General features: G+C 33.9%; 1 protein-coding gene across 6 annotated transcripts in view; it reads right to left on the bottom strand.

The window, feature by feature from the left end:
• LOC142329030 (tubulin polyglutamylase TTLL13-like) overlaps positions 1-26,509 on the bottom strand; it is a 182,900-nt gene extending 156,391 nt beyond the window's left edge. For 4 of the 6 annotated variants that reach the window (XM_075373286.1, XM_075373331.1, XM_075373321.1 and 1 more), the window contains exon 1: positions 26,213-26,333. Coding sequence is in view for 1 of the 6 variants with exons in the window: in XM_075373302.1 (XP_075229417.1) it covers positions 26,368-26,440 (73 nt within the window). In the remaining 5 variants the exon portion in view is untranslated. Of the gene's footprint in view, positions 1-26,212; positions 26,334-26,367 lie in introns of those variants that run through there. The other 2 variants (XM_075373302.1, XM_075373294.1) reach the window with 2 other exon arrangements.
• Between the last annotated feature and the right edge of the window lie 264 nt (positions 26,510-26,773).

Below are 26,773 nucleotides of genomic sequence, written 5' to 3'. Positions count from 1 at the left end.
TTTGTAGCCCTCTATTGATAGTTTTATTTACATCCCCATTAACATAGAAATGAGATTCATCATTCATTAAAAGTTCTTTTAGAAATATTGGGATTAACTAATTATTGGAAAAAACTTTCAGCAAAAATCTAGGCAATTATTCTTATCATGGTCACTCAATTCTTGCATGGTTGTTTTTTTATACGGCTTTAGTTTCAAACAGTGTAACATACATCAAACATTAGGCTCTGATACCCTAAAGCCTGAGTTCATTTTTTAACTGAAGACCTAGGACTTTGATGGACTGATTCCTGCAGACAAATGGTATTTTGTTGAATCCTCAAACTTTGTAGGTTTAACTTTGTGGGAGGTTTATTATCCAGAACTGAACAAGAAGAAAAAGTTCTAAGGTTCAAATCCTAGTAAAGGCAGTTATTTTTGTACGGATTTGAATACTAGATCGTGGATACTCATGTTCTTTGGTGGTTGGGCTGCAATTAACCATATATCTCAGGAGTGGTCAACCTGAGACTATACAAGACTATACTTCACTTACATTCATACGTATCATCCTCATTTATTCTCTGTTCTCTGAAGTAATACCTTACAATGGTTCCAGCTAAACAGAAAAAGAGAGGCTGAAAAGAAAAAATGTTTTACTCATAAAATAATCGCATTACAACTCTGTGCATTGCAGCTATTAAAATGCAATCTAAATTGCCTCTGTATTGTACTAAATTATTTTTCATTAAAAAGGCTAAACACAACTGACACATTGATTCATAGTCTCAGTAACTGAAGAATGTAGTTGTAACTCCATGCCTGTACTTCAGCTCCACTAATTATAAATCACTGTGATCAACCTTACTAAATTTATGCCACAAAGAAATGGATAACTTCTTTTTGACTGACCAGTATATAATAATTTTTTGGGGTTTAAAAAATTAAAACAGAAAACTGACATATTAATTATTATTATCAGCCGTGAAATAACATGGCTGAGTTGAATAGAGCTAATTCACCCTTACCACGCACCTAAACACCACATCAGTTAATCTCTAATAGTTTGGGCAATCAATATTAATTTGTGGATCCATAAAAATTGTAAAGTTATAACCAAAGAGATCATGATATAAGAAAATATATATTTTAAGGTTTTTTTTTTATTACAAAAAACCAACCTTTTTCCCCAAGTCAAAAAAAAAATCACAACTTCTATCATTTTTTTCAGAATATTTAAATAAGAATAATACCTGTCAAAGTAATCTAAAAGATAACCATAACTTTTAAATAGATATACTGAACAGTGATTATAAATAACACCATTCAGAGTATGAGCCAAATTATTCCTCCTCGAAATAACATTTAATAAAAGTGCTTTGTTAATAATAAACACTTTGTACTAATAATATTTTCCAATCCTGAGTAGATAATGATAATATATGCCTATCACCCAAGTGAAGCTACTATTACATGAAGATAGTGTTTGTATATTTTTTTGGCTGTCTGGGATAATCTAAAAACTACCAGAAAAAATCAATAATTCTGACACTGTTTTAAAGTTTACTCTTTTCTGGGAGTTAAATGTCACACCATCCTGTAACCCCTTAGTTTTATCCTTCGGTACCCCTTCATGATAATACTTTCATACTGAAAAAATTGTCAGATTGTGAGAATACAAATTATCACATATTTACCAAATTACACAACTGATTATTCCATAAGAATTGATCACATACATCATCAATGAAGGCTAAAATGTTTAAACAATCTCAGCTGCTACATCCCCTCCTCCTTTATTAACATCAGGAAAAAATAAAATATTCCAATATTTGAGCTGTACTTTCTCAAAATGAATTCTCAATTTACAAAAATTATTTAAAATTTGTTGTACATAATTCCAGTCCCTTTTCTCCCAATGGCTTCTACCCCTTAACCCAGTATTTCTCTACCTGGGGGTCATGACCCCCATTGAGGTTGCAAAATTAGCCTACAACTTTACATGTAAACAATAAAAATCATTTTATGAGAAAAATCATTTATTTCACTTAACATTTTACTTACATTTCTAAGTACACATATAAAAAAAAAAAAACGAATTAATGAGATAGTTCCATTTGTTTTCAGTTGCATTTGTTTTCCATTTAAGAGTTTCTCCATTGAGGATCTATGTTACAAACCCACAAAAGTAAATTGTTATAAAAGATTATTCATTCCAAGTTATAAAATATAATTCCTATATTTACTTTTTAGTGCAACCATAGATGAAAAATCTTTTTAAAGAGGTAGACATGGCAAAAGGGATTAATATTTCATTTGTATTTCATTGCTTCTATGAATAGATTTCCATATACACTTAGATGAGCAAGATAAATCTTCAGCTGTGAATTATAGTTGTAATGTCTTATCAGCATAAATAACATTTCGATAAGCTGGTTGTGAATCTCAACTAGTAAGTAACTTGTTAGATGCAACAATGTTTTCACTAAATGGATTTAGTAATGAGAAGCGAGTGGAAATATATCAGAATATTTGCTTTGAAGATGAATAATCCAGATATCAAGCTTCTTAATGAAAGCATGAACTATGTCTGTCATTAATAAAATTTTTTTATCACGTCCTTGTAAATTCATATTCAAATTGTTTAAATGTGAAAATACATCAGCTAAGTAAGCCAACAGCAACATATATGCTTATTCTGTAAAAACATTTAAAATGGCATTTGTTTATCCTGGAAAAATATTATTAATTAATTCATCTTAAAATTCTAATAACCGGGTTAACATTTTCCCCAGTGATAACCACCTGATTTCTATATGGAAAAGAAGAAAATTTTCCTTTTCGTCCATTTCATCACATGGTTTAGCAAACAGCCTATTTTGTAATGGGTGACTTGTAATAAAATTAACTATTTTTTCAGTTTTACAAAGAATTTGTAAAGCTCCAGCATATTTTTGTGGCAAGAGCATGTCTGTGAAGGAAGCAGTGCATCCATTCTGCCCTTGGTATAAGAAAATCTTTTAATTTTTTCCAGAAATTCACTGTTCTTTCTTGTAATCACCTTTGCACCATCACTACAAACTGCAAAACATTTTTTTCGAGTCTATGTTATACTTTGTAGTAGCTACAAAAAAAATATCAAAAAGACATTGTCTTGTTGCATAACCAGGTATTAATTTATAAAACATATTTGCTTTTCACATCTGTTGATTCATCAAAATGAATACTAAAAAATTTACTTCTGAATGATCTGATCACAAACATCAGCAGTCATGTCGCCTTGATTTAAAAATTTAAACAATTTTTTTGCTTCTTCTACAACTATTAAAACACTGACCATATCAATTGCAGCAGGCGATATGTTGTTTTCTGCAATTAGATGGGGTTTGGACATTTTAGTTACTCTTAATGTTATGAGATAAGATGCTTCAAGTGTACTTTTATCAATATGGCTTGATTCACAAATAGAAATTTCTTGGTTTCTCAAAGTATCTTTCTTTTAAAGAATATCAAGGGTTTGCTTTTATGATCCAGATGTTAAGTTTCCAAGCATCAAATTAATTTTGGTGGCTTCATTCTTTCATCAGAGAACAATGCACTGTGGCTTTCCATCCAATGAGGTAAAGCCATAATTTAAATAACTGTCATTGTGCAATCTTGTCTTTTTACCAACTGATTGACTGGATCCAGATGGCTCTCACTTTTTTTGCAAATTTTATCCATTTTGCATAAGATCTAACTGAAAAAAAAAGTTACACCGTTTGACCAAGCACTAAAAAACCGAAACCTCAATTATTATTGTTTTCAATGAAATTATGCATTTAAAAATTAAATAAAAGCACCAGACACACTTTTCGCTTTCAAAACAAAACTGATGTTCTGCAATCCCTTATGCCTCTTTTATACTGCTGAGAGCACAACGTGTTCAAACATACCATATGCATGTTCAAACATTACTCTCTCACAGTGAATATTATGCAAGCAGATCAAATTATAAAGAACACATACACATCAAGTTGGAACCTGTAAACTGTCCATGTTTGGACACTTCATACTTATCACTATCAATGCAGCTAAATAGTTCTATGTAGGTTTCACTGAGTTGAGGTTGGAGGATTGTGGAATATTCATTAAATGTTTTTTATTTTTTGGGAGTCATGGAGCTAAAATGGTTCAGAATCACTGCCTTAACCTTTCAAATAAAAAAGTTAAAATGATGTGATAATGAAATTGTTATTATGCATATGTTTTTGAACACAACATATAACGATCAAAGCATAGGAAAATATTATGTCATTAATCTCTTTTGAATATTTTTTTAATTATTAAAAAAGTATTATTTCGTAGATACAAAACTAAGAAAATTATGAAAGGACAGCTTTGTTATAAACACTAAAAGGTAAAAGAAAGAAAATTACAGCAAGTTAAACTATCTTTTTCAACCCAGTAACTTTAGGTCTGCTGCAATCCAAGAACTTCTGAATAAAGCAAAAATGGTGAATGCCACCTAGAAAAAGTAACTTTTTAAAGGGAATGTAAGAATAAAGTTTTTTTATAAAAACTTGCATCTGCAGCACTGACCTAACTAATCAAACTTCACTCATGCAATTTCATCTTCATCATCCAATGAATCATGGTCATTGTTTTTTGGTTCCTGTAGAACAGCACTAATCAAATCTTCATCTATCATCCCCCATGATGATCCAGTTCTGCATCAATCCATTAAATTACATCATCTTGGGTAAGTCTACTCTTAACATTTGAAGCAGGAAGTTCTTTACAGGTTGAAGCAATTTCTTACACCATAGTCTTTATGTTCCTTTAAAGAATCTTTAATTATATTAGTAGAAAATTTTTTTTAGCAAGCTATAATGTGATTTTTTTAACTGCATTCCAGGCAACCCCTATATTAAATATTGAGTCTTTTAAGTTGTAGGTTTTTAAGAAATTTTTTAATTCATCCATCATAACAAACAAGTTTTTGAAGAAAGCATTTTTTATAATGGCATTTCATACTCCGTATCACACCTTGGTCCATTGGCTGGATGGCTGCCATCACATTTGGAGGAAGATGTGACTTGAAAATATTACCAGATTGGAGTTGAAGTTTGCTTAGGCAAGTGCTACAATTGTCTAGAATTAAGACATTTGTTTCTTCTGGCTTTCCAATTTTTTAAAATGTTCTTTCACAGAAAGAACTAAGTTTTGCAGAAACCAATTTTCAGAAATTTTCTTATTTTTCATTTGCCTGTGCTTTATATTCCAGTGGCAAATGAATAAGATATTTTATTTCCCCAGGATGTTTTGAATGACCAATAACTTTAGGATCTCCTAAATTATTGGTTATTTGAACAGCACAAAACAGATATGTAATCTGTTTATTTTAAAACCATGATCTGTTGTTTTCATTGTCTCCTGCCAGAGTTTTATTGGAAGCCCAATAAACCCATTTCATCAGCGTATATCTGAGCAGGTGTCAAACTGTATTCTTTGACTAATTTATCAAAGGTGTGATGATACTTTTCAACTTTTTTCAAAATCTTATGATTTGAGTTCACCTGAAATATTCAACTTTCTTACTCCATGTCAGTTTAAATTTAGTCATTCAACCATCAGAAAATTTACATTCCACTATAATTTGAATTTTTTTTAACTCTTTGGCATTTTCTATTAGTATTAGTCCAGAAGATGGAATATCTTTTGATCGTTAAAGGGCAAACCACTCATGTAAAACAAAATCTAACTTTTCTAATTTGGGTTTCCCTACGATGATCTGTTATTGACTGTTTTGATTTTGAAGCTTCATAAAACTTAACAAGTCCTTTTGTTTCCAAATAACGTGTATGGTAGACGATTCAATGCTGTATTCTTCCATTACTTTATTTCTATTATCTACTTTATCCATTCATTTACAAATATGATTTTTTCTTTAAAGGTTAACATTTCCAATTCCCTTTTTTGAGAGGCTTTCTTCGATTCAATCATTATTCGTGAAACAAAAAGAAAGACTCAAAACATTAAAATAATTGGCACAGTCTGTATGTACAGTACTACTGTGTACGTAAACAAATTAAGGTATTTATCGGTTATCTGCCCACCACGTTCAATCAGTATTTAAATCAAAGTTTTAATCAAACCACCTGCCAGTCTACTAGTATAGTCCATTGCAACTTACCTCATGTGTTTTTTTGCAGACGGCCAAGTATCTTAATCGCTCTCAATTATAGTGTCAAATGTGTCTTTTTCGCAAACTTCCTGCTGCCACATGAACGCCACTAAGTATGACTCCAAATAATGGTGGTCCGTGCCCCTGGGCTTCTTGTTCCATCATTTACAGAACCCCACAATCTTTCAATGGTTTTGAAGAAAATACTTTACTTAATAGATTGGCACTTACTGCGGTTCAAGGTCAGTTATTCAGGCCAAGGTTAGTGCTCCACACAGAAACAGTGGGTTACTGTCACTGTCAATGCATTGTTTTTGCGTTGTTCCTACCTGTTGTTTGTAGTGTATGCTTACTAGTGAAATGAGTGAATGTGTGTTGATTTGGGATTTGCCCAAAACTTGACATCAAGTTTTGGGACTCTGTTCAAGCACAAAAATAGTTTGTGAAATTTTGAAAATTTTCTGTGATATAAATAAAGGCCTATACTGTGTGTACATGTTTGAGTTTTTTAAAAACACCATTCTTCCTTCTGAAAACTGGTGGCCTCTGTTTAATCAGAAAGTACCTACGGAGTGTCCAAAAAAGAACTCCAGGATTTCAACAACAAATATAGGTTTTATTTTTCAGCATTCAATACTGTTTCATACGTAATTTAGAAGAAACAACAATTAAATTTTAGTTCACACATTTTCTGTCATATAGCAGCTATATTGTTATTGAACAGGCTATGTTGTTATGAGCCCAGGCTTCAGTACTTGGCGTCACCACAAAAGTACAGAATTGTACTGGTTCGCAGAAATAAAATCAGCAACTGTCGTACAATGAAATTAAATGCAAGTCTATCATAGAAATTCTCCATGTAAGAAAAGTATACGCAAGTGGTACAGGCAGTTTTTGGAAACCGGAAGCGTTTTAAAAGGACACTCATCAGGAAAACCTAAGTAAATGCTGAAAATACATAAAGAATTTGACCATCTATCTTTCCAGCACGGTCCAAAATGTTCAGTTTGTAGTGTTAGTCGTCAAGTAAACATCCTAAAAGCACTGATTATGTTATTCCCATACGATTATACGATTGAATCTTTCTACTTATAAACTGCAGCTATTCCAGGATATTAATTCAAACAGAAAACATAGATCTCCATTTTTAACAACCATGATAGATTTCATTTCTATTGATAAAACTCCCTGCAGTGCATTTTATTTTCTGAGGAAGCAAAATTTCATATTCATGGAGGCCTGAATCACCATAATTGTTGAGTATAGACTCAGAAAATTCATACAAACTGGATTATCATGCATAATCAAATTTTTGGACCATATTTTCCCATGAGCAGCCTGTTATGGGTATAATGTATTTGGACATAAAACAGAACTTTGTGTTTCTGCAGAATATAAATATGAAGGGCCTAATTTTTAAACAGGATGGAGCCCCTCCACATCCTGCAGAAGTTGTGTGGCCTTGCTCTCAACAACAGGTCCCAAGAAGGCTGAAGGAGCCTCCCATCACATGGAAACTGCAAAGTTTCAATTTGACACTGATGGATTTCTTCTTTTTGGCCTACATAAAAGACATCATACATTAAAAAAAAACCAATCACTTTCCCATGACCACCTGTACCAAAGAATAACAGCAGCCATGTAAGCAATTCCTGCAAATGTGATCACCACAGTATAGAATAAAGTGGATTTCCTATACATCTGCAAGGTTGTAAATAGTGCTTATATTGAGTTACATCAATGTAAAAAAAACTTCAGACTTTCTACTTTCATGAATTAAAACATAAAAATTTGTAATTTTAAATCTAGTAGAGCAGATTCAATTTAAAAGTGTGGAGTTCTTTTTCAGACACCTGGTATTTTAAGTATGTTAAAATAAACTCTATAAGTTGGTCCCCTCTTTCATTCCTTTTATCCAGCTCGTATTCACCCACAATATTTCCCTCCTTGCCTTTTCTGATGCTTGCATTCCAGTCTCCAACTGTTGATTAAATTTTCATCCCCTTTTATGTGTTTAATTGCTTCATCAATTTCTTCATATGCACACTCTACTTCATCATCATCTTGATTACTTGTAGGCATATAGACGTTAACAATCATTGTCAGCTTAGGTTTTGATTTTATCCTATTACAATGATTCTATCACTATATATTTTGAAATACTCTAATCTCTTCCCTATCTTCTTGTTCATTACAAAAACTACTCTTGCTTACCTTTATTTGAAGCTCAGTTAATTATTTTAAAATCATCTGACCTAAAGTCATTTTCCTCTTTCTAATGAACCTTGTTAATTCCTATTACATCTACATTTAACCTACCCATTCCCTCTTTAAATTTTCTAATCTATCAACCTTGTAGACTTCCAACATTCCATGCTCCGACTCATAGAATGTTATATTTTAATTTTCTGGTGACCCCTTCTTTAGTAATCCCCACCTGGAGATCAAAACGGGGGACTAGTTTACCTCCAGAATATTTTACGCTCCATCTTTGACGCTTAAGACGCTCCATCTTTGTTACATGAAAATGCAGAGAGCTACATTTTCTTGGAAAATAAAACAGTTGTAGTTTTCCATTGCTTTCAGCTGCGCAGTACTCAGAAGACTGAGTGATGTTGATATGGCTGTTTAAGTCCTCCTGACCTATGCCCTTAACAGCTACTGAAAGAGCTGCTATCCTATTTCAGGAATTATTCCTTAGTCTGGGTCTTAATAGATACCTCTCTGATATAGTTGCATCTTCAGTCCAACTACTCTGTATCACTGAGCACTCAAGCCCCCTCACCATCGGCAAGGTCTCATGATTCATAGAAGGAATTAAGCAATATATAAGCAAAAAGAATGAAAATATAAATAACTAACATTCGATGACACTTTTGTTCAACATTGGTCTGTGATATGAGAAGTAAGAGACATAAGGCATAATAAGCAGGGGTAGAGGTGCTCGCGTCGTCGGCGTCGTTCACTAAGCGCACCATATCATCTTTGCAACACTTCCGAAACAGTCTCGCTCGCTTGACACCAAACATTACATGTGCGTGGCCCATAACCTTCCCTTTCCAACGATATATGTAATCATATTTCCGGCTGGATTTTGCGCGGGCTGATGCTGACATATTTCATTTTTATACTTTTTTTACATGTTTACTTAATTTTTTACACAAATATTGTCCAAAATACACTTATTATTACTTAAATCGATCTATCTCGACAAACTCTAAACACAAACACACGAATCACCGCGCTATAACATAAGTCGTGAATTACACTAAATGGAAATGAACGTGAGCGCCAGTTTTAGATGATCTGAGCTGTGCCCTCCCCACCATATACGTCTCTCAGACATTATAAAATGATACCGCATTTACATCTCTGAGTCTAATAGTTAGGAAATTATTAAAGCAGGCCGATATAGACCTTTTCGTTACGCTACACATTTCTGTCCTGGTACCCGTATGTTTTGGTGTGATTTTAAAGACGTTTCACCTCTTTTCTAATTTAAAAAAAAATTAAAACATCCTTTTCCCCTGAAGGTTGAACCAAAGTTTGAAGAAAATCGGTCAACGGGGTGCAAGGCAAATACATACGCATAAACGTCCGTTTTACAAAAATAGATTTTTTGGAGTATTAACATTTTGGTGGCTGCGTGTTAACAGGGGAGGCCACTCGATTTCCGCTTTTTTGAAGTACCTTTAATTAATGAATTTAGTCTGTTTCCTGTTATTAATAAGTTGTATATAATTTATATATTTAACGTTAATTATACGAGATTAGCGAGCGTAAGTTATGTTTGGGTAGATTAAGCTGATTTCGTGTATTGACGAATTGAACAAACATCAATATAAACCTATGCTCGCTAACCTCGTATAGTTAACGTTAACAGATTCACTGCCATGAGAGATATATTTTTCTCTCGCTATGCTAACCTAAACTGCTAATTTTAATTTTAGTCTTTTTTTTTTTTTTTTTTTTTTTTTTACCAAACTTTCTTAAACACAAAGTGCTAGCGGTAACCGCCTAGAAGACGTTGCCTCGGTCGCACCCATGTGTCTCTCTGTCTTTGGACTCTTCCTTGTCCACCCATCGGGGTTCCCCATGATTCATAAGAGCAACCCAACCGTCCCTTTTGGACTGCCAAGATGCCCCTCCCAAGGAGGACTACCCTTCCGTCCTACCCTACTCAGGGTCCGAATATATACGCCATGCATAATCCCCGTCCAGCGCTCCCACCCCGCATGACACGAGGATCCTTAATGCCTCATCGGAAGCGTCCCCACCGAACCACTCCTGCGTGTGGCTGAGCCAAAAACATCCTCAGCAAGAAGGCTGCCTCCCATGCCCTGCACGGGTCCACGTTTCGCCCCCTGACTCCATCATTTTTTGAGTCAGTCCCTCCCGTTTTTTTTTCTCTCTTATGTTAACGTTCCTCGCCCTCTTACTCAATGGCACCCTTTTCCATACGTCTTGAACAGCAAGAATGATTGAATTACCTACTAGATGACAGACAATGTCTGGCCGAGCTCCAAACAAATATTACTTCCTTACAGTTAACCGATAAGTACCAAAAAGATAAATAATGTCACACATCGGAAATCCAGTATTTATTTACACATACAATATACAAGATATGTACACATTAAAATACAATACCAAATGACTTATGCGAAGTTGTGTACTGTAAACAGCACGTCAAACACGTATAAAGGGTTTACATATCAGAGTACGGCACTTGTCAAAAAATCTACAAGTTACAATAAAATTATATATACAAATTAACTCTGTAAACAGTACCTTTTTAGGTTCCAACCATATATCATCACTCTACATTTCAGAGTAAAACACATTTTTATTATTACAAGTTATGAAACTCTACAAATTTCAAGTTACAAATTAAATAATCGATATTATCAATACATTCTAAATATAATACAAGACAGAAAATATGTTCAACCGAGCACCCGAGCCAGTGTCCGCTGGGTAGTCTTGTTCCAATCATATTTTGGTGTCTTGCGGCTAGCACTTGAGTATCGAAGGAGTACATGATGTTGCATGTATATAATCCAGAAATTATTTACAACATATAATATACAAAATATTAAATACAAATCAATGACTAATACTAAACATTATATAAAAGATAGGCTCATCCTACTCCGCTCTAAGCCCGGTCCAGTTATTCAGCACCCCATGTCACAGCTTCCCTCTCCTTGGTTCCCAGTATTCGTGTTACCAGGGAGGTTATTTCCGTCCACTGCCTTCTACCCCGATGCATGTATTCCACCACACTGTCTGGGGTAAGCCATATCAGCTCTGATAGTCTTCTGTGTCCATCCGATCTTCTGCATCTGAAGAAAACACATGCTCCGGTATATATTCTTCATTACAGTAAATGCATGTAGGTTCCCTTCGTCGTTTGAACCTGAACAAATAGGTTCCGAACTCACCATGGTCCAATAGAAACTGGGTGAGGAAGTAGCCAACCTTACCAAATCCCCACTGTATCATGGTTCCAACCTTTGGATCTTGTCCAAGCCCCTTTGTGTGAGGTTTCCCAGATAAGTTGCCACTCATCCACTATCATTCGTCGTGCCTCCGCTTTTGAGGTCCCCTCGTACTTCCTTTTCAATTCCAGTGCGCGTAAGATGACCGGGGGTACCCCTACTCCCACCGCTACTTCTGACACAGTCCAGTAGGCAGATGTAATTTTGATATTAGCCCGTCTCTGTAAAGAAGCATTTCTTGCCAAATTCCTTTTAATTCATAATGCCTCATACCAAACCGGTACCCCATACAGTAGTGTGGAAGTACCTACCGAGAGCAGTAGTCTCCTCTTCCCTGCCCTTGGTCCTTCTTTTGAATACATCAATTTGCTCAGGTTCCCGATGACCTTTTCCGCCTTATCCGACGCCTCCCGCAGGTGGGTGATAAAGGTGCCATAGTGATCCAGCCATACTCCTAAGTATTTTGAGCTTTTGCTCTCTTCAAACATATTGCCGTCCACTCTGATCATCTGTCGCAGCCGTCTCCTTCCCACAAAGCCCACCATGGATGTCTTGTGGAGAGCAAGCACTAGGCCTCCGCTTCTTAGCCATCCATTCACCTGTTCTACTGCTGCGTTGTCGTCATTTTCAACTTGATCCTCCGTCCGTCCAGATACCAGCAGGGCTATGTCATCCGCGTATGCGACCAGCTGCGCGTCTCCAGGTAAGACCTCTAGCAGTAGGCCATCATACGCGATGTTCCACAACAGTGGACCTAGTACCGAGCCCGGCGGTACCCCACCGTACATATTAAAACGGTATAGCACCTTCCTCCGTCTCCAAGGTCAAGGCCCTATCCTTGACGTAACTGTTCACTACGGCCAGCAGATATCCACTCACAACTCCGGCCAGTAGTTCCTCCATTATTACACACCAGGGGATGCTATTAAAAGCGTTCTGGCATCGAAGAGCACTACCAGCGGGATTTTCGGCTTCTCTAGGTCCTTGTTGGGTTGGTCCAGTCCTTGACGTATTTTATTGCATACAGAGTGGATCTCCCTTTAAGGAATCCAAACTGATTCCGGCAGAGTTCACCTGAAGTCACGAGTTCACGTGTAATGCGATCTGCTAGTAGTCGTTCATATACCTTTCCCACTGTGTTAATTAAACACAGTGGTCGGTATTTCACTTCCTCTCCAGATCTGTTTCCCGGCTTCGGAAGTAGAACCAGTCTAGAATTTTTCCAGCAGGCTGGAAAATCTCCTCTACTTAATGCATCATTTAGCGCATCTAAGACTAGCCAAAGATGTCTTTCAGTTAGGCATTTGATCACAGACCCAGCCACTCCGTCAGGGCCAGGACTCTTCTTCACATTTTGCCCATCGCAGCTCATCCATCGAGAATCTGATGACTGTTCCTTCTTCCGTCTCTGTTCTAACTTCTTCCTCGGGGATGAATAAGAAACGGACAACTCCGTTTGTTTGCGTGATAGCATGGGGAGACGTCTACCAAATTTCTTCGTAACTATTTGGTTCACCTTCCCCCATGGATTGGAGTCAATTTCGGCCACCAGATTTTTCCATGCCTGGTGTTTGGCCAGGCAAACACAAAGGCGGATTTCTTCTCTCAGTAGGCGTTTAGCAAACCTGTAAGTGTCTTCCAGGTTGTCAAGTTCCCCGAGTTATCGGGTTCTGGCTCGTTGAAGTTGACGTCTCTTCTTCATTACATCTTTCCTCATTTCTCCAATTCTGGCTGACAACCAATATACCTGGCCTCTTGCTGTTCTATTTGATCTCGACTGCAATCGGTACTTTTCCTCCAGGACCATCATCAGAATCTCTGAATCTGGGGGTTGCACAGCGCCTACCGCCACCACCTGATCTACCACTTGTTGCAGTTGATGTTCCGAGAGCCTCCATCAGGAGGGTCTTTCTTGTCGATGTTGCCTTCTCGTCCTAACGGTGAACTCAATCGCCTGATGGTCACTGACGAACTCGTCTGGGAGTACTCTCCATTCTTCCAACTGAATATGCTCTTCCGAGACATCCCAACCCCGTAGGGGAAAGACACCCACCTTGTGACTTACCGGTCACCACACCACTCCCTCCGTTACAAGCCCTGAGGGGCTTTACCGGAGGTTGTCTTTAAACCCTCTTAACTGATTACATCTCACCCAGGCCATCAACCAGGCCTCAGTCGGGATGCCACCGATGTAAACGCCTCGGCATTTGCATCAGTAAAATACAAATCAAATTTCTCCTTTACGTAGGCCTCAAACAAACATCTTCACATACAACCTAACATGGTTCCCTCAAACTAACTGACCGAAACCGCGGAAGCGCGAACCCCGCACCTAGTAAAGATTTTTGACAACACCATTCGTGACTGTAAATGCCTCAGAAAACGAATGAGTTTAAAGTTAAATCAGTGCTATACTCATAACAATCAAAATTATTTTTTACGCAACATAAAAAATCAGACCTACACCCAATTAATTCGATCAATTTAGGTCACCCAACAAGGGGAACGCAACTTCATTCCGGTCCGCGCAGGAGCCGGGGACAAAACCCGCACCACCACCCGGTCCCATCATGGTGTCTCGCGCGGCACAACCAAGTCACGATCACGACCGCCACCGGCGGAGGGAAGCCACGCCCCCGGTCGCACGGGTTAACACACCCCGGCGGCACGGCCAACCCCACCAGCGGAAGCCCCAAAGCGAATTACAGACAATACAAATTTAACCGTGGCACAATGCCAATGCACCTACCTCTAACCAATCCAATGCCTAAGCCGGAACCCTAGCCACCCTGGATCCTACCACGATAGAGTACCTCGATTAAACTCCCTCTGCAGACCTACACACCGCTAGGACGCGAAGAAAACCACCCACTATAGACCACTCCTTGCGGATCATCCAGTTAATACGGAGATCCAAAAAGGAATGTATTCTCTCAAGTTCCCTAACAGCTCGTGAACGCTTGACCTCGTCTCGGGGACAGACGTAGAGGACGTGGTCCACTGTATCACCAGTCCCACAATCCTGGTATTGCCTCGAATCCACCAAACGAAACCTAGCCAAACTCGCCCGAAAGCATCATGCCCGGAGAGAAACTGTGTGATATACCGATTGAGGGAGACCCATCCAATCGCACCTAAGTCAGACACTATAAGAAATATACCATGCGTGTAGCGGCATGTGGGGGATTCGTCCCACCTGACCTGCCAAGACGCTCTTGCGAGACAGCAGTGACATCCATGTCATTCATGTCCTCGCCCCACATACGTTGGAACTTCCGGCTTGTTAATTACTGTCATGTCAACTGATGGCAGCATTTCAGCCAGTTCATATCGCTGAACTGTAGACCTACGTTCGCCTAGCTCAAGGCTCTCCGCGTTCAAGTCACCAGTCAGAATGACTGGTTTCCCAACACCCCTTATCTTATCCTCTAAGTCACCAAGGATAGTCATGAACCTGGCCATTCCACAGTTGGGGAATATGTATACACTGAATACTGTGACATCCATCAATACCACTGCTAGCTCTCCAGACATTTCTCAGCGCTGCATCCGCTTCGTCGTCCGTAACCCAGGGACCTCCAGCCGTTAAACGCTGGTTGGGCTCCAAGATGACAACCTTTCCTGTGACTGCGGCCGCCCAAGCTAGATCTTGAGCCACCTCACTCCTGTTGGCGTTAAGTTGTAAAATCTTAACCATTGTCGGGTACACGCCCTACTCCCGGTCCTGTGCCATCCCTGCCACACGTCAAACATTTAGAGGGTGAGGTGCAGACAGCCCTTTTGTATCCAACTGTCCCACAGTCGTAGCAGCAGTTGGACCAGTCCGAGACCTTACATTGCATCGCAATGTGCCCTACTGAGAATTTTAACCTGACCGTCACTTTTTCTACCTTATATTTTTCAGTTTAAATTTACCAATTAATGTATCTTTATGCTACATATAATGCTACAGTATGAAATCTATACTTAAAAAATTAATTTTATCCAGAAAAAAATGAGGGATAAATTCATCTCTCATAGCGATGAAGGAAACATCATAAGTTGTGACATGTATGTATTACAAAACATTTCATTATGAAAAAAGTATACTAAAGGCAATGACAAAAGAATGTTTAAAAGTACATTATATAAAAGTATCACCATTAAAATAGCTTACTGCATTTTTTACGTAAACAGGAATCTGATGATGATTACTCGTTACATAAATAATGAACTGTTAGCAATTTCACTACCTAACTATACTAATAATTGTCACTTACGTAATCAATATTTAACCCAAATTATTACACTAAAAAAATTAAAAATAAATTATAAAAGATACTGTTGGCTATTTTACAAGTTTGGAAATATATTCTTCAAAGAAGCACTCAACACACATGTTGACTTCACTGCCATTGCACTTTGTTTTAACTTGCTTAGTTTTTTGTGCACATTGCCTATCGTGAGCAGTTACATTTTTCTGTAGCATAATCTTGCAATTTTGACTACTGTGTGGTCTTTGGGAACAATACTTTGCATCTGAAACTCATTTTTATAAAATATTGTTTCAACCAGCTGTTCTCTGACTGTCATTTTCTTTTCGGTTATCGTTTTATAAATCCTTAATGCATTAATGATAACTGTGGTGAGTAGCAAATCAAATAAAACTTTCCTATACCATTTAAGGCTTCTCCTTAATGAAGTACTGCAGACCCCATCTAATCAATTAAGTCAATGAATGACTTACCTCTGTTATAATCTATGATAGCTTGAGGCTTCAGAACTTCATTATATTTACTTTTATGGTTAATCATTTAGTCAGTATGCTTTGTTGAAAGCACTAAAACGTCTCTTTTATCTTTCCACTTCAAGACAACAACATTGTTTTTATTTTAACAAGCAATCACTTACCCACATTTTAATTTGGTACTAACAACATCAGGTGGATTTAATTTTCTTTTTTTGTTAACTGCACCAACCAAATGCTTCCCTACTCAGTAGGCTTTCAGTTAAATGAATACTTGTATACCAGTTGTACATATAGCGTTCTCCCACAGTTAGTGCAAGGCTCAAGAAATTCTAACACTACTTTCTCAGAAACTAGCCAATCAGTGTTTTTAAACACTAATTTTCTTGTCTTTACCGCAATATATTTTGTATGTTAAAGTGAAGCAATCTTTAGCACAGAGCTAAAATATTTTTATGCCATATCTGTAGTGTTTATTTTTTTAATATTGCCTGAAATAGATGCACCCCAAAATGGGATAACACTCTCATCAATGTTCATATATTCCTCAGAGTTTAAAGCCATTATAAAATTAAAATCTACTGTGTCAACTATAGATCTAATTTTTTTGGAATTTATCATTGATTGGAACATGTATCTAGCTTATTGGCACAGTGCAACATGCTCATGATTTGAAAAAATTTCCTCTCATTAGATGGGGAAGTGGTGTATAAAACATTTTTTCAATAATTCCCCATTATGAGTAGGGGATTCAGTCCCCCTAGATAACATTTGTTGTTATGCATACATTTTTGTTTCTACAACGATCTGATCTAATATTTCATCAGTTACAAATAATTTCTAAAACTCATGAGGAATACAGTCACCCATAGTTTCAATAAGATCCAGGTTAATGCCATGGGGCATTTGGATTATAATCAAATCTATTAAGATTATCATCATTAACACTTAACTGGTAACACATGTCACACAAACACTTAGGTTTTCTAGTTCTCTGCATTTTATAATTTAGTGCTATTTGTTAAACGAAACAATTGCTAAATGAAATCTTCAGTGTATGCTCAGATTAAACATTGTAAATAACGTTTGTGAAGTTTCAAACTAAACAGTTGTGCGGTGTGGTTTCAAAAAGGACTAAATTTAAATTTATACCATCTGAGAAATGCGTTACATAAAGTGTTGATATTTGAGCTCGTCTTACAGATTTGTATTACCTGAAACATTGTTTTTTACAACGTGCGAGGTACACATCTTACCTACTATGATATGTTTTACAATTGTTTGTTTGCTAAGGATTTTTACATTTAGTTTCTTCAATTTATTTTTATATTTCATACAATATTTTTTTTAATTTCATTTTTGTTAAATATTTTTATTTACTCTCCTAAATATCACAGAATCCGGCATAAAAATGTTTTGCTAATTATTAATTGCATAATTTTTCTCTTTGTCTTTCTCTGTTCAATACAACAAATTTGCTTGCAGAAAAAATTTACAAAATAGATTATTTAAACATAATTTGGTTCAAATATATAAATTTCAATTAAGTATGTCAATTTTTTTTTCTGCACGATAGGTATATTTTCAGCTAGAAAAAAAAAATGTCAATGGTTGCCCTTCTTGAAGAAGAGGTACATCAGAGTGATGAAGAATTTGATTCAGATGATTCCTATAATGCTGGCAGCAAGTCCAAATTAGAAGAACAAGACATTGAGGATGAGGCAAATGAAAGGATCAATGGAAGATGTGGATTCTGGCCCTTCTGGTGACTGTTAAGTTGTGGAAGTAAACCAATGTTTTGTTTTGGGAAAAAATTTTTTTACTTGGTGTTCAACTGAGCCAAAGTTTACAATGACCCCAGCCAAAAAATATTATGAAGATTAAACTTCCAGGTTTTCGATAAAATCTGAAATCACTTGGCAAAAATCCTATTGGTGAAGATGTATGACGCCTTTTGTTTGATAACGAGATGATTACACAAATAGTAGTTAGCACTACCCAAAAACTGGAAGCAATGAGAAAAAACTGACACACCAAAACTCCCCAAATTACAAAGACACTAGTGTCACTGAAATTGAAAGTCTGATTGGGCTCATGATGATTTGTACTATTTTTAAATCAGGAAGACAGGATCTTGCATCGTTATTTTCAACAAAACCAATTGGACAACCTATTTTTTGAGGTGTCATGTCTTTGAAAAGATGCCAAACTCTATTACTGGAGTGTTAAGGTTTGATGATGCCACAACTAGGAGGGAATGTGTGAAATGTGATTCTGGTGCAGCAATTTCATTATTGCTTTCACAGTTCATAAAAAACTGTCAAAATTCATTTGAAACTGGGAAACATGCCTGTATAGATGAAATGTTGGCGAGATATTGTGTAGATGAAATGTACGGACTCATAATAATGAGCTTGACAGATGTACACACTTCTTATTTGTACAATGCATATATGTACTTGAGAAAAAACAATTATGGCTTTACAGTGTCAAATGAACAAAAATTAAGTAAGGCATCACAAAGCGTTATTCAGCTAACAAAACCTATTAACACACCAAGCACAATGTCACCGCCGACAAATGGTTTTCATCATTGGTAATAGTTAATGAATTTAAAAAAATCAACTTAACTTATGTTGGCACTTAGCAAAATAACAAAACAGAGATCCCACCTGAATTTCTACCTAACAAAAAAAAGATCAATGGGATCAAGTTTACATGGTTTCTGTAGAGATGTGACACTTTTATCATATGTACCTAAACAAAGTAAAGCAGTGAATTTGATATCTTCAATGCACAATTCAAAGTTTACAGATGAATCTAATAATAAAACGGAAATAAATAGAGGCAAACAGCATACAAATGTATATATAAAGTGTGAAAATCCGTGTTGCCTAATGTTAAAAAAAACTGTGCAATTCTTGTGCTCCTAGTGTGAAAAAGTAGTTTTGGATTACGAATTCTGAATTTAATTTAAAACAAAAAATTCCGTTTAAGTTATAAATATTTTTTGTAATGGTTCAAATTAAAACAGGTTTTGTTTTAAGTTTTATTCAATAATTCACTCCTAAAATCAATTTTTGCTATGTACACGTCTCACAGATGCATGCATGTTACTCACAACATAGAAAATATGTGTGTTACTAGTTAAGGGTTAACTGGGCCCCAAGTATTGCTTGGATCTGAATTGTCCTGAGAGGTGGGAATATAGTCAACAATTTCAACATTACCTAAATTTACTTTGATCGGAACTATTTCCATTATAATTACCATCAGGTTGCCGTAAATGATCATAGTCTGAATCTTCACCGAAAAGACTCTCATTGTCACTAACCTGAGACGATGGTTCGTCAATCTGAGAAGGCTGATAACCATTCGAATAACCATTCGTCAACCGTTCGTCAACCATTCGAATAAAATGATAAGTTTTTCATCCATAACAAAACCAAAATTTATAAATCCGATTATATTACAAGTATTATACAAAAAAACTTAAAGAGTACTAAGAGCAATATGCGGTAGTTCTAAAATAACACGAGCTAGTAAGCAGGCCTAAGCTACAGTTTCTTAGAACTCTGTTTAAAAACATTACTCCTGAAGTACAAAAGAAATAGAACTGTTGGCTCATAAAACTAATAAACTTCTACAAATACAATTAATTAAGCATACACTGTTTCAATTTCTACAGACTAGTAATGAGTGAAATAAACGTAAATTTATTTTGTTTACACTTAACAGTACAGGTTGAGCGAGAAGGCATGAAATCTGATTTTAACCGATCATCAAGAAGGGAATTCTGACTACTTTGCTATAACAATTTCAACAAAAAAGAAAAATCAAATATTTTGCACAATTCAATACATGATAAGCCATAAGTTAAATTACTAATAGTGAAGATAATTTGTAAATTTTAGAAGTAAATAATAACATTGAAATAGATATTTTAGTAAAATATAAATATACACATTTAGAAGTAGATACTGTAATGATATTGACATATAGAAGTAGAATAATTGTTTGATTAAATTGGTATTATAGTTTTAAATATTAAACAAGAAAGAAGTGTTTTGCCAACTGCACAAACCTAAATTGTCATAAGGTTTTTAGCCAGAAAAATGAAAATCGGATACTGTACGGAGTATAGTCCCTAATAATAGAAATATTATTATAAAAATTTGATGGTCTATAACGTTTTCAAAACTATTGCTACAAAAATGCTAAGAATATTTTTGAATTCTACATCTTTTTCTTAGTTGCAAGGCACATAAAATAACTTAAAAGATGTATTGAAACCTCTCGCACTTCGGGTAATTTTCTTTAGAGAGACACAATTTTCATCTCTGTAACGAATACACTCATACTACTGGGCAATGAATTTGTCTCTCATTCTGGCTTTTGGCAAGTTACGATTTTTATTGTGGCAGTGAACCTGTTAAATATACAAATTGTATGCAACTTATTAATAACAAATTTGATATTCAAAATAGCAACAGATAGCTGCAAATTGCATGCCCCTGTTAACACAGAAGTACCAATTTTTTTCACCAATTATTTGTAATTTATTTAATAACGTTTTTTTTAAATCTCTCCTTAAGAAACAAAACTTACAAAGAACCAATTTTTTTTATATTATTTTATGACATATTCCGTTATGGTTATAACTGTTACAGCAGCACATATTGCAAGCCAAGAAAGTAATAAACTACATTTTTTTACTGACTCACACTTATAATAAAGGGCAAACATATAATACATATAATTTATTCAGTTATTACATGATTAAATGTATTTATTTAGCATATGGCACCAAACATAATACCAATTGCAGTCAAAAATCACAAACAAACATTTAACAAATTAATATAAGCTACTGATTCTGGAGTCGCCATCAGGAAATCTTCAGGATTCCCCCTAAGCTGTCCATTAAATGTAATAGTGATTCTAATCATTATTACATTTAATACAGCAAAACTACCATATAATTTAAGAAGGGAATTTCTGAATACTTTGCTATAAAACAATTTTAACAAAAAAAATGTAATCAAATATTTTTCACAACTGAATACATGATAAGCCATAAGTTACAATTACTAATACTGAAGATAATTTGTAAATTTTGGAAGTAAATAATAATAATATTGAAACAGATATTTTAGTAAAATATAAATAAACATATACACATCTAGAAGTAGATACAAAATAATGAAATCAAATTCAATATTTGAATAACTTTTTAAGTTGGTATTACCGTTTTAAATATTAACCAAGAAAAATTTTATAAGTCCTTCGGTGGTCATGGCTTAGAAAAGAAGTTTTACAAATTAGCAAATTGATAGTAATGAGACTTATTTTTAAAATATTGGACAAAACAAACGCCACTGACAGTTAAAGGTCATTCTTAAAAAAAAGTTAAACATGTCATTTTTCACTGAATCTGGAGATTATAGGACTGCCCAAAAAGTTGTGTAATGAATTTAGGGTGTATGTATGTTTGTTCCACTGTAGAAAAAGTGGCAACTGATTTAGCAACTAAATGGCTGACCCGATTTAGATGTATGACCCTGCATTTTCATCCTAATGTTATGGTAATGTCGTAGACTATATTAAAAAAAATGTCAAATCTGTAACTGATAAACCTGGTTGGTATTATTTCTATTTAACTTCTATTTATGTATTTTTCTGAACTGGAGGTGACTTTACACAAGAATTTCTGTTTCCATTTTGTAGGCCAACCTAGGTAAGATTGGGGATAAGATTGTGATCTAAACATTAATACCTACAAACTTCCAGGTTTTCTTCACTGGTACCTGAATAAACCCCTCCAAAATGAAGAAGATATAGATACACATTTTTTTTTTTTTAATTATTGAATGTTTGGCATTGCGTATAAAAATTATAAATATGAAACATCATAGTTTTTGTAAAACTTATTATGATCGTCAATAATTTAAGGACCAGACCTTAACCTCCTACGCAGCTCAAGAGGAGTATAATATATATTTAGGGTGTATGTATGTACGTTTATTCCACCATAACAGCTCAACGGCTGAACCAATTTTGTAATCCTTACATTAGCAGGAGTGTCATAGGTTACATTAATATGTATAATAAATTTCATATCAAAATAAATGTAAGAAATTTGAATATACTACATACAAAATTGTCACCCACACACTCTTTAATAATCCTATATTAAAGAGCAATGGTTGTTTTTTGCAGTTGTAATTTTATATTTCTTTATATTTATCTCTTTTTATTAATTATATTAATATATTTAGTCATTCAAAATGTAAATTATCTATTTTAAACAGATAATCACTACTTTGTTTGCTACATAGAATAAAATATATCTTCTTTTAGACTGTTCAAAAAATATATAAATACTTTACTAAAATCGTTTTAACAAAACACTATGCTACAGAATTATCAAAATAATAAATTACTAACTAAGAAAGCAAAGAGTAAACTTAGGTTGTTTAAATATATATATATATATATATATATTATATATATATATATAATATATATATATATATATATATATATATATAGAGAGAGAGAGAGAGAGAGAGAGAGAGAGAGAGAGATATGACTATACTGCTACATTCCTTTATTAACAATCCCAAAAGTTGATCTGCAGCACATAGTGGATTGTAATATATTATGGTTTCTACGTGTTAAGTAATACCACTTCATTAATAGTGATTATTTGATTAAATAATCATGGAACTAAATTTAATTTATTTTATTTTTATAATAATTAATTTCAATACAATTTGCCATGACTGACATTTAAATTATTAGTATTTTTGTGTTGGTATGGAATCAACTGCAAAAAACGTTTTTGGACATCAATTTCATAAAATATTAAGTTTATTGATTAAAAGTAGGATTGCAAATACAAACTGAGAATGCAAATAAATAAATGGCTGATAAAATGTTCAAGGTTACTTAAAAATACAGCTTGGAAATTCAGCAATAAGAAGCTGCAGCTAACATGAATGGAACTTAAACTTCATTAAAAAGAAAACTAAAAACACAATAAATATTTTATTGATATGGGCAAATGTATAACATGAAATGAGTTCCTACACGTTTTTGAATATTTTTACTCTTAGAAAGCTGCATAATTTTTGTCACAAAGTAAGTAAATTCCGTGGCAAGCAAACAAATAATTTAATTAAATCACTGAGATACTTGTTTAACTGTAAGGACAAAAGATTGGTTTTATGCGAGTGTTGTGATATTACAGCACATAAGCAAATTATTTTCATTACCTAGGCAACAAAAAAAAGCAGAGAGAGAAGAAGGCCTATTATCTAATAAGATTAAACATGGATTCCGCTAATTATATAGTGATATGTTGTAGCAGGAATGTTTAAAATCATGCAGATCAGAATTTATTAAACGTGCTTCCTAATTACAAAAATGGGTTTAAAAAGGTATTCCTGATCTACATCTGGATAATTAAAAGAATATGATATAGACCATATAATTTTTTTTAAATATCCTTTTCAAAAACTAAACATTTCAGAAAATTCAGACATTTCAAAAAAAAAATTTTTGAAATGTCTGAAGAAACAATTAAATCTAGAAACTCCAAATGTTCAACTGATAGAATATTTTTTGAATGTTCACTAAAGTGAACAACTGAAGTTAACAATATCATTCCAGCAGTTTAAGACATAAATATTGATCACGAATTATTTTGATTCTGTGATCTTTATGCTTTTCATTAATTTCACAGTTAACACTCTCAAGTAAGGAGACACTTTCTTCTTGTGATTCTGAAAAGAGTTACAACGCACTTGCCCTAAAATTTGATTATATTTCAACAAATATTTATTTTCATGTTAAGTATTTATAATTTTCAAATTCTTGTCCTTAGACTAACAAGAAATCTCTTCTTTTCATCACATTAGAAAAATATTTAACTTCACTGAATTTACTACAGCTTAAATTATTATAACTATACTTCATAAATTCTATGTTACTGTTATTACCACACTCCAATTTTGTTATAAAAAAGAGTACCAAAAAAAAAGTAACAGAAAAAATAAAAATTACACAATGTAACTTCGTATTTTATTACGAATGTTAAAACACAACTTTACATCACCAAAATTAATACAGACTTACTTATGTAAGTCACGTAAAAATATAGAACATGAGGTCTTTAATGAAAATGGATTGTCAAAGGATGGTATCTAGGAAATCATGGTTGTAACTTTTACTCACTCTTTGATAACATGACTCTTTTTCATGACACGACAAAAGGGAACTTTTGTCATGTTATGATGAAATAGTTTAAAATAATTCTACATAATTAAATTGCATCCACATAATAATACATCTACAATTACACAATCATTTTCTTATTTTAATCATTAAATTATTTTTAATATATCTTATACTGTTATTTCCTTTATCACTTTAAACTACTTACTTCACTGGTAAATCCCCATAAATTAATTAATTATGGATGGAGATAACAAGTAAATAATAAAATGAATGCCCAAAAATTAATTAATCACGGATGGAGATAACAAGTAAATAACAAAATAAGTCATTACATTATGAAAAATTTACATCTCTAATCTCATTTTTATAATTTCCAATATTCTGTTGAAACAATAACAAATTAAAATCATAATATGAGACTTAAATCATGCAAATGCCACTATTGGAAGTATATTTTGTGAAATTTTCAAAAATGTTTGCATTCACTTCCTTTTCAGATTTGGTCCCAAGGGACAAAAATGAGTTTATAAGCAATTTTTCTAACACAAAGGAGGATTAAATTGTGAGTTTAACAGTTTTTGTCTAACAGTCCACTTCATAGTTTCATTTTCAGTGCATAATTTCTTTCTAAGTTATAAACATGTAAAGTTTGTAAAAAATCTGGTTTTCTTGCAAAAACACAAATAAAATTTTCTTAGCTGAATAAAGCAGGGTATCTAGGTTAACACTTCATTTCATGCCTTAAACTGGGCCTATGCTGAAGTTACAGTTTATTATCTGAAAATGATAACAGCAACAGTTTGAACAATATTACAAAAAGTGGTCAAGATTGGAGAACTCAATTTTTCTTATCAAAGGTGGGCATTTTGATTTTTTAATTTAGTAATCTATCAAAAAAATAAACACATTTTTGAAATCCATATACAGAGAATATTCTACAACAGAATGAACTTTTTTTAAAATCTGCAACCAACTTAATTGTTAATCAAACAAAAATTCACATTGTGATATTTTATGAAATGATCCAGAAAAGTGGCTGAAATGTTTCAAAACACAAGAGAGCAGCAGTTGTGTTTCATCTTCTATTACTGCAGCTTATTTTAAATAAACAAAAACTAAATGTCTAACTTATGCTGCCTTATGTAACTGGTCAGGCACAATCTGAATAATCCTCAGTATTTTATTGACTTAATCAAGTGAAACAAACATAACTAGTAATCTACTCCTTATACAAGAATTCTACTAAATACATTAGTATTTTGTCATTGCATTACAGAAAAAATAATTAATATTTAGTCAAATCATTGCAAAGAAAACCCATTAATAACAAATTTTTAAATGAAAATCACGCCTGATGTACAATAGAAGTACAAAAAAATATGTACTTCTTAAATAACCTTAAACCTTGATAACTTTAAATAAACTTGATAACACTCATTTATTAACATAATCTCTAATCCCCAAACACGAACCGACATCGTAAACATTAATTACATCGTTTTCTAAAATTCAATTATTGAAATTAGAACAATAATACAACTAATTTTCAACTGATACCAGTTATACTGAAACATAAAATTCAATCCAAACAATTCTAACCTCAAAAGTATCAGACGTTAAGTCTCATCGCCAATTTAAAATTACTAAGGTATTAACAACAGCAATTCAGTTTCAAAAATCACAGAGAAATCTATCAACCAGACAACACATCCAAAAACAGAAATTTAACCAGCAAATTCATGAGTATAATTTACCTGTAAAAAACAGATGAAACTTAAAAGAAATCAATAAAGAATAATGTTGAATCTTGGTTAATTTTGCAAACATTTAGAAGCTTAAACTGTTTATTAAAACTGCAGCATATTTAACAGCTGCATTAAATAATTACGATATTTTATAAGATAAAAATAATTTATTTTAGAAGGCGTTTTCAAAAAAATCACAAGCTGGTGACAAATTTTGTAATACTGTAATGAAATAATTGAAAGTACAGGATTTTGGCACACCTGTTAAATTTAAAAATACCCACTCTTTTCCTAAGTAGTTTGTTTTTATAATAAGTTGTTGGTAGTTTATATAAATGAAAGATGTCCATGAACAGACACCGAGTCTAAGCCTTACGGCGACTCAGACGGGAGCTGAGATGACGCGAGAGAAATA

Source organism: Lycorma delicatula, chromosome 1, assembly GCF_047948215.1.
Source record: "Lycorma delicatula isolate Av1 chromosome 1, ASM4794821v1, whole genome shotgun sequence".
NCBI classification, from domain to species: domain Eukaryota; kingdom Metazoa; phylum Arthropoda; class Insecta; order Hemiptera; family Fulgoridae; genus Lycorma; species Lycorma delicatula.
Note: the sequence above shows the minus strand (reverse complement) of the source record. Positions and strands in the feature narration are given on the sequence as shown.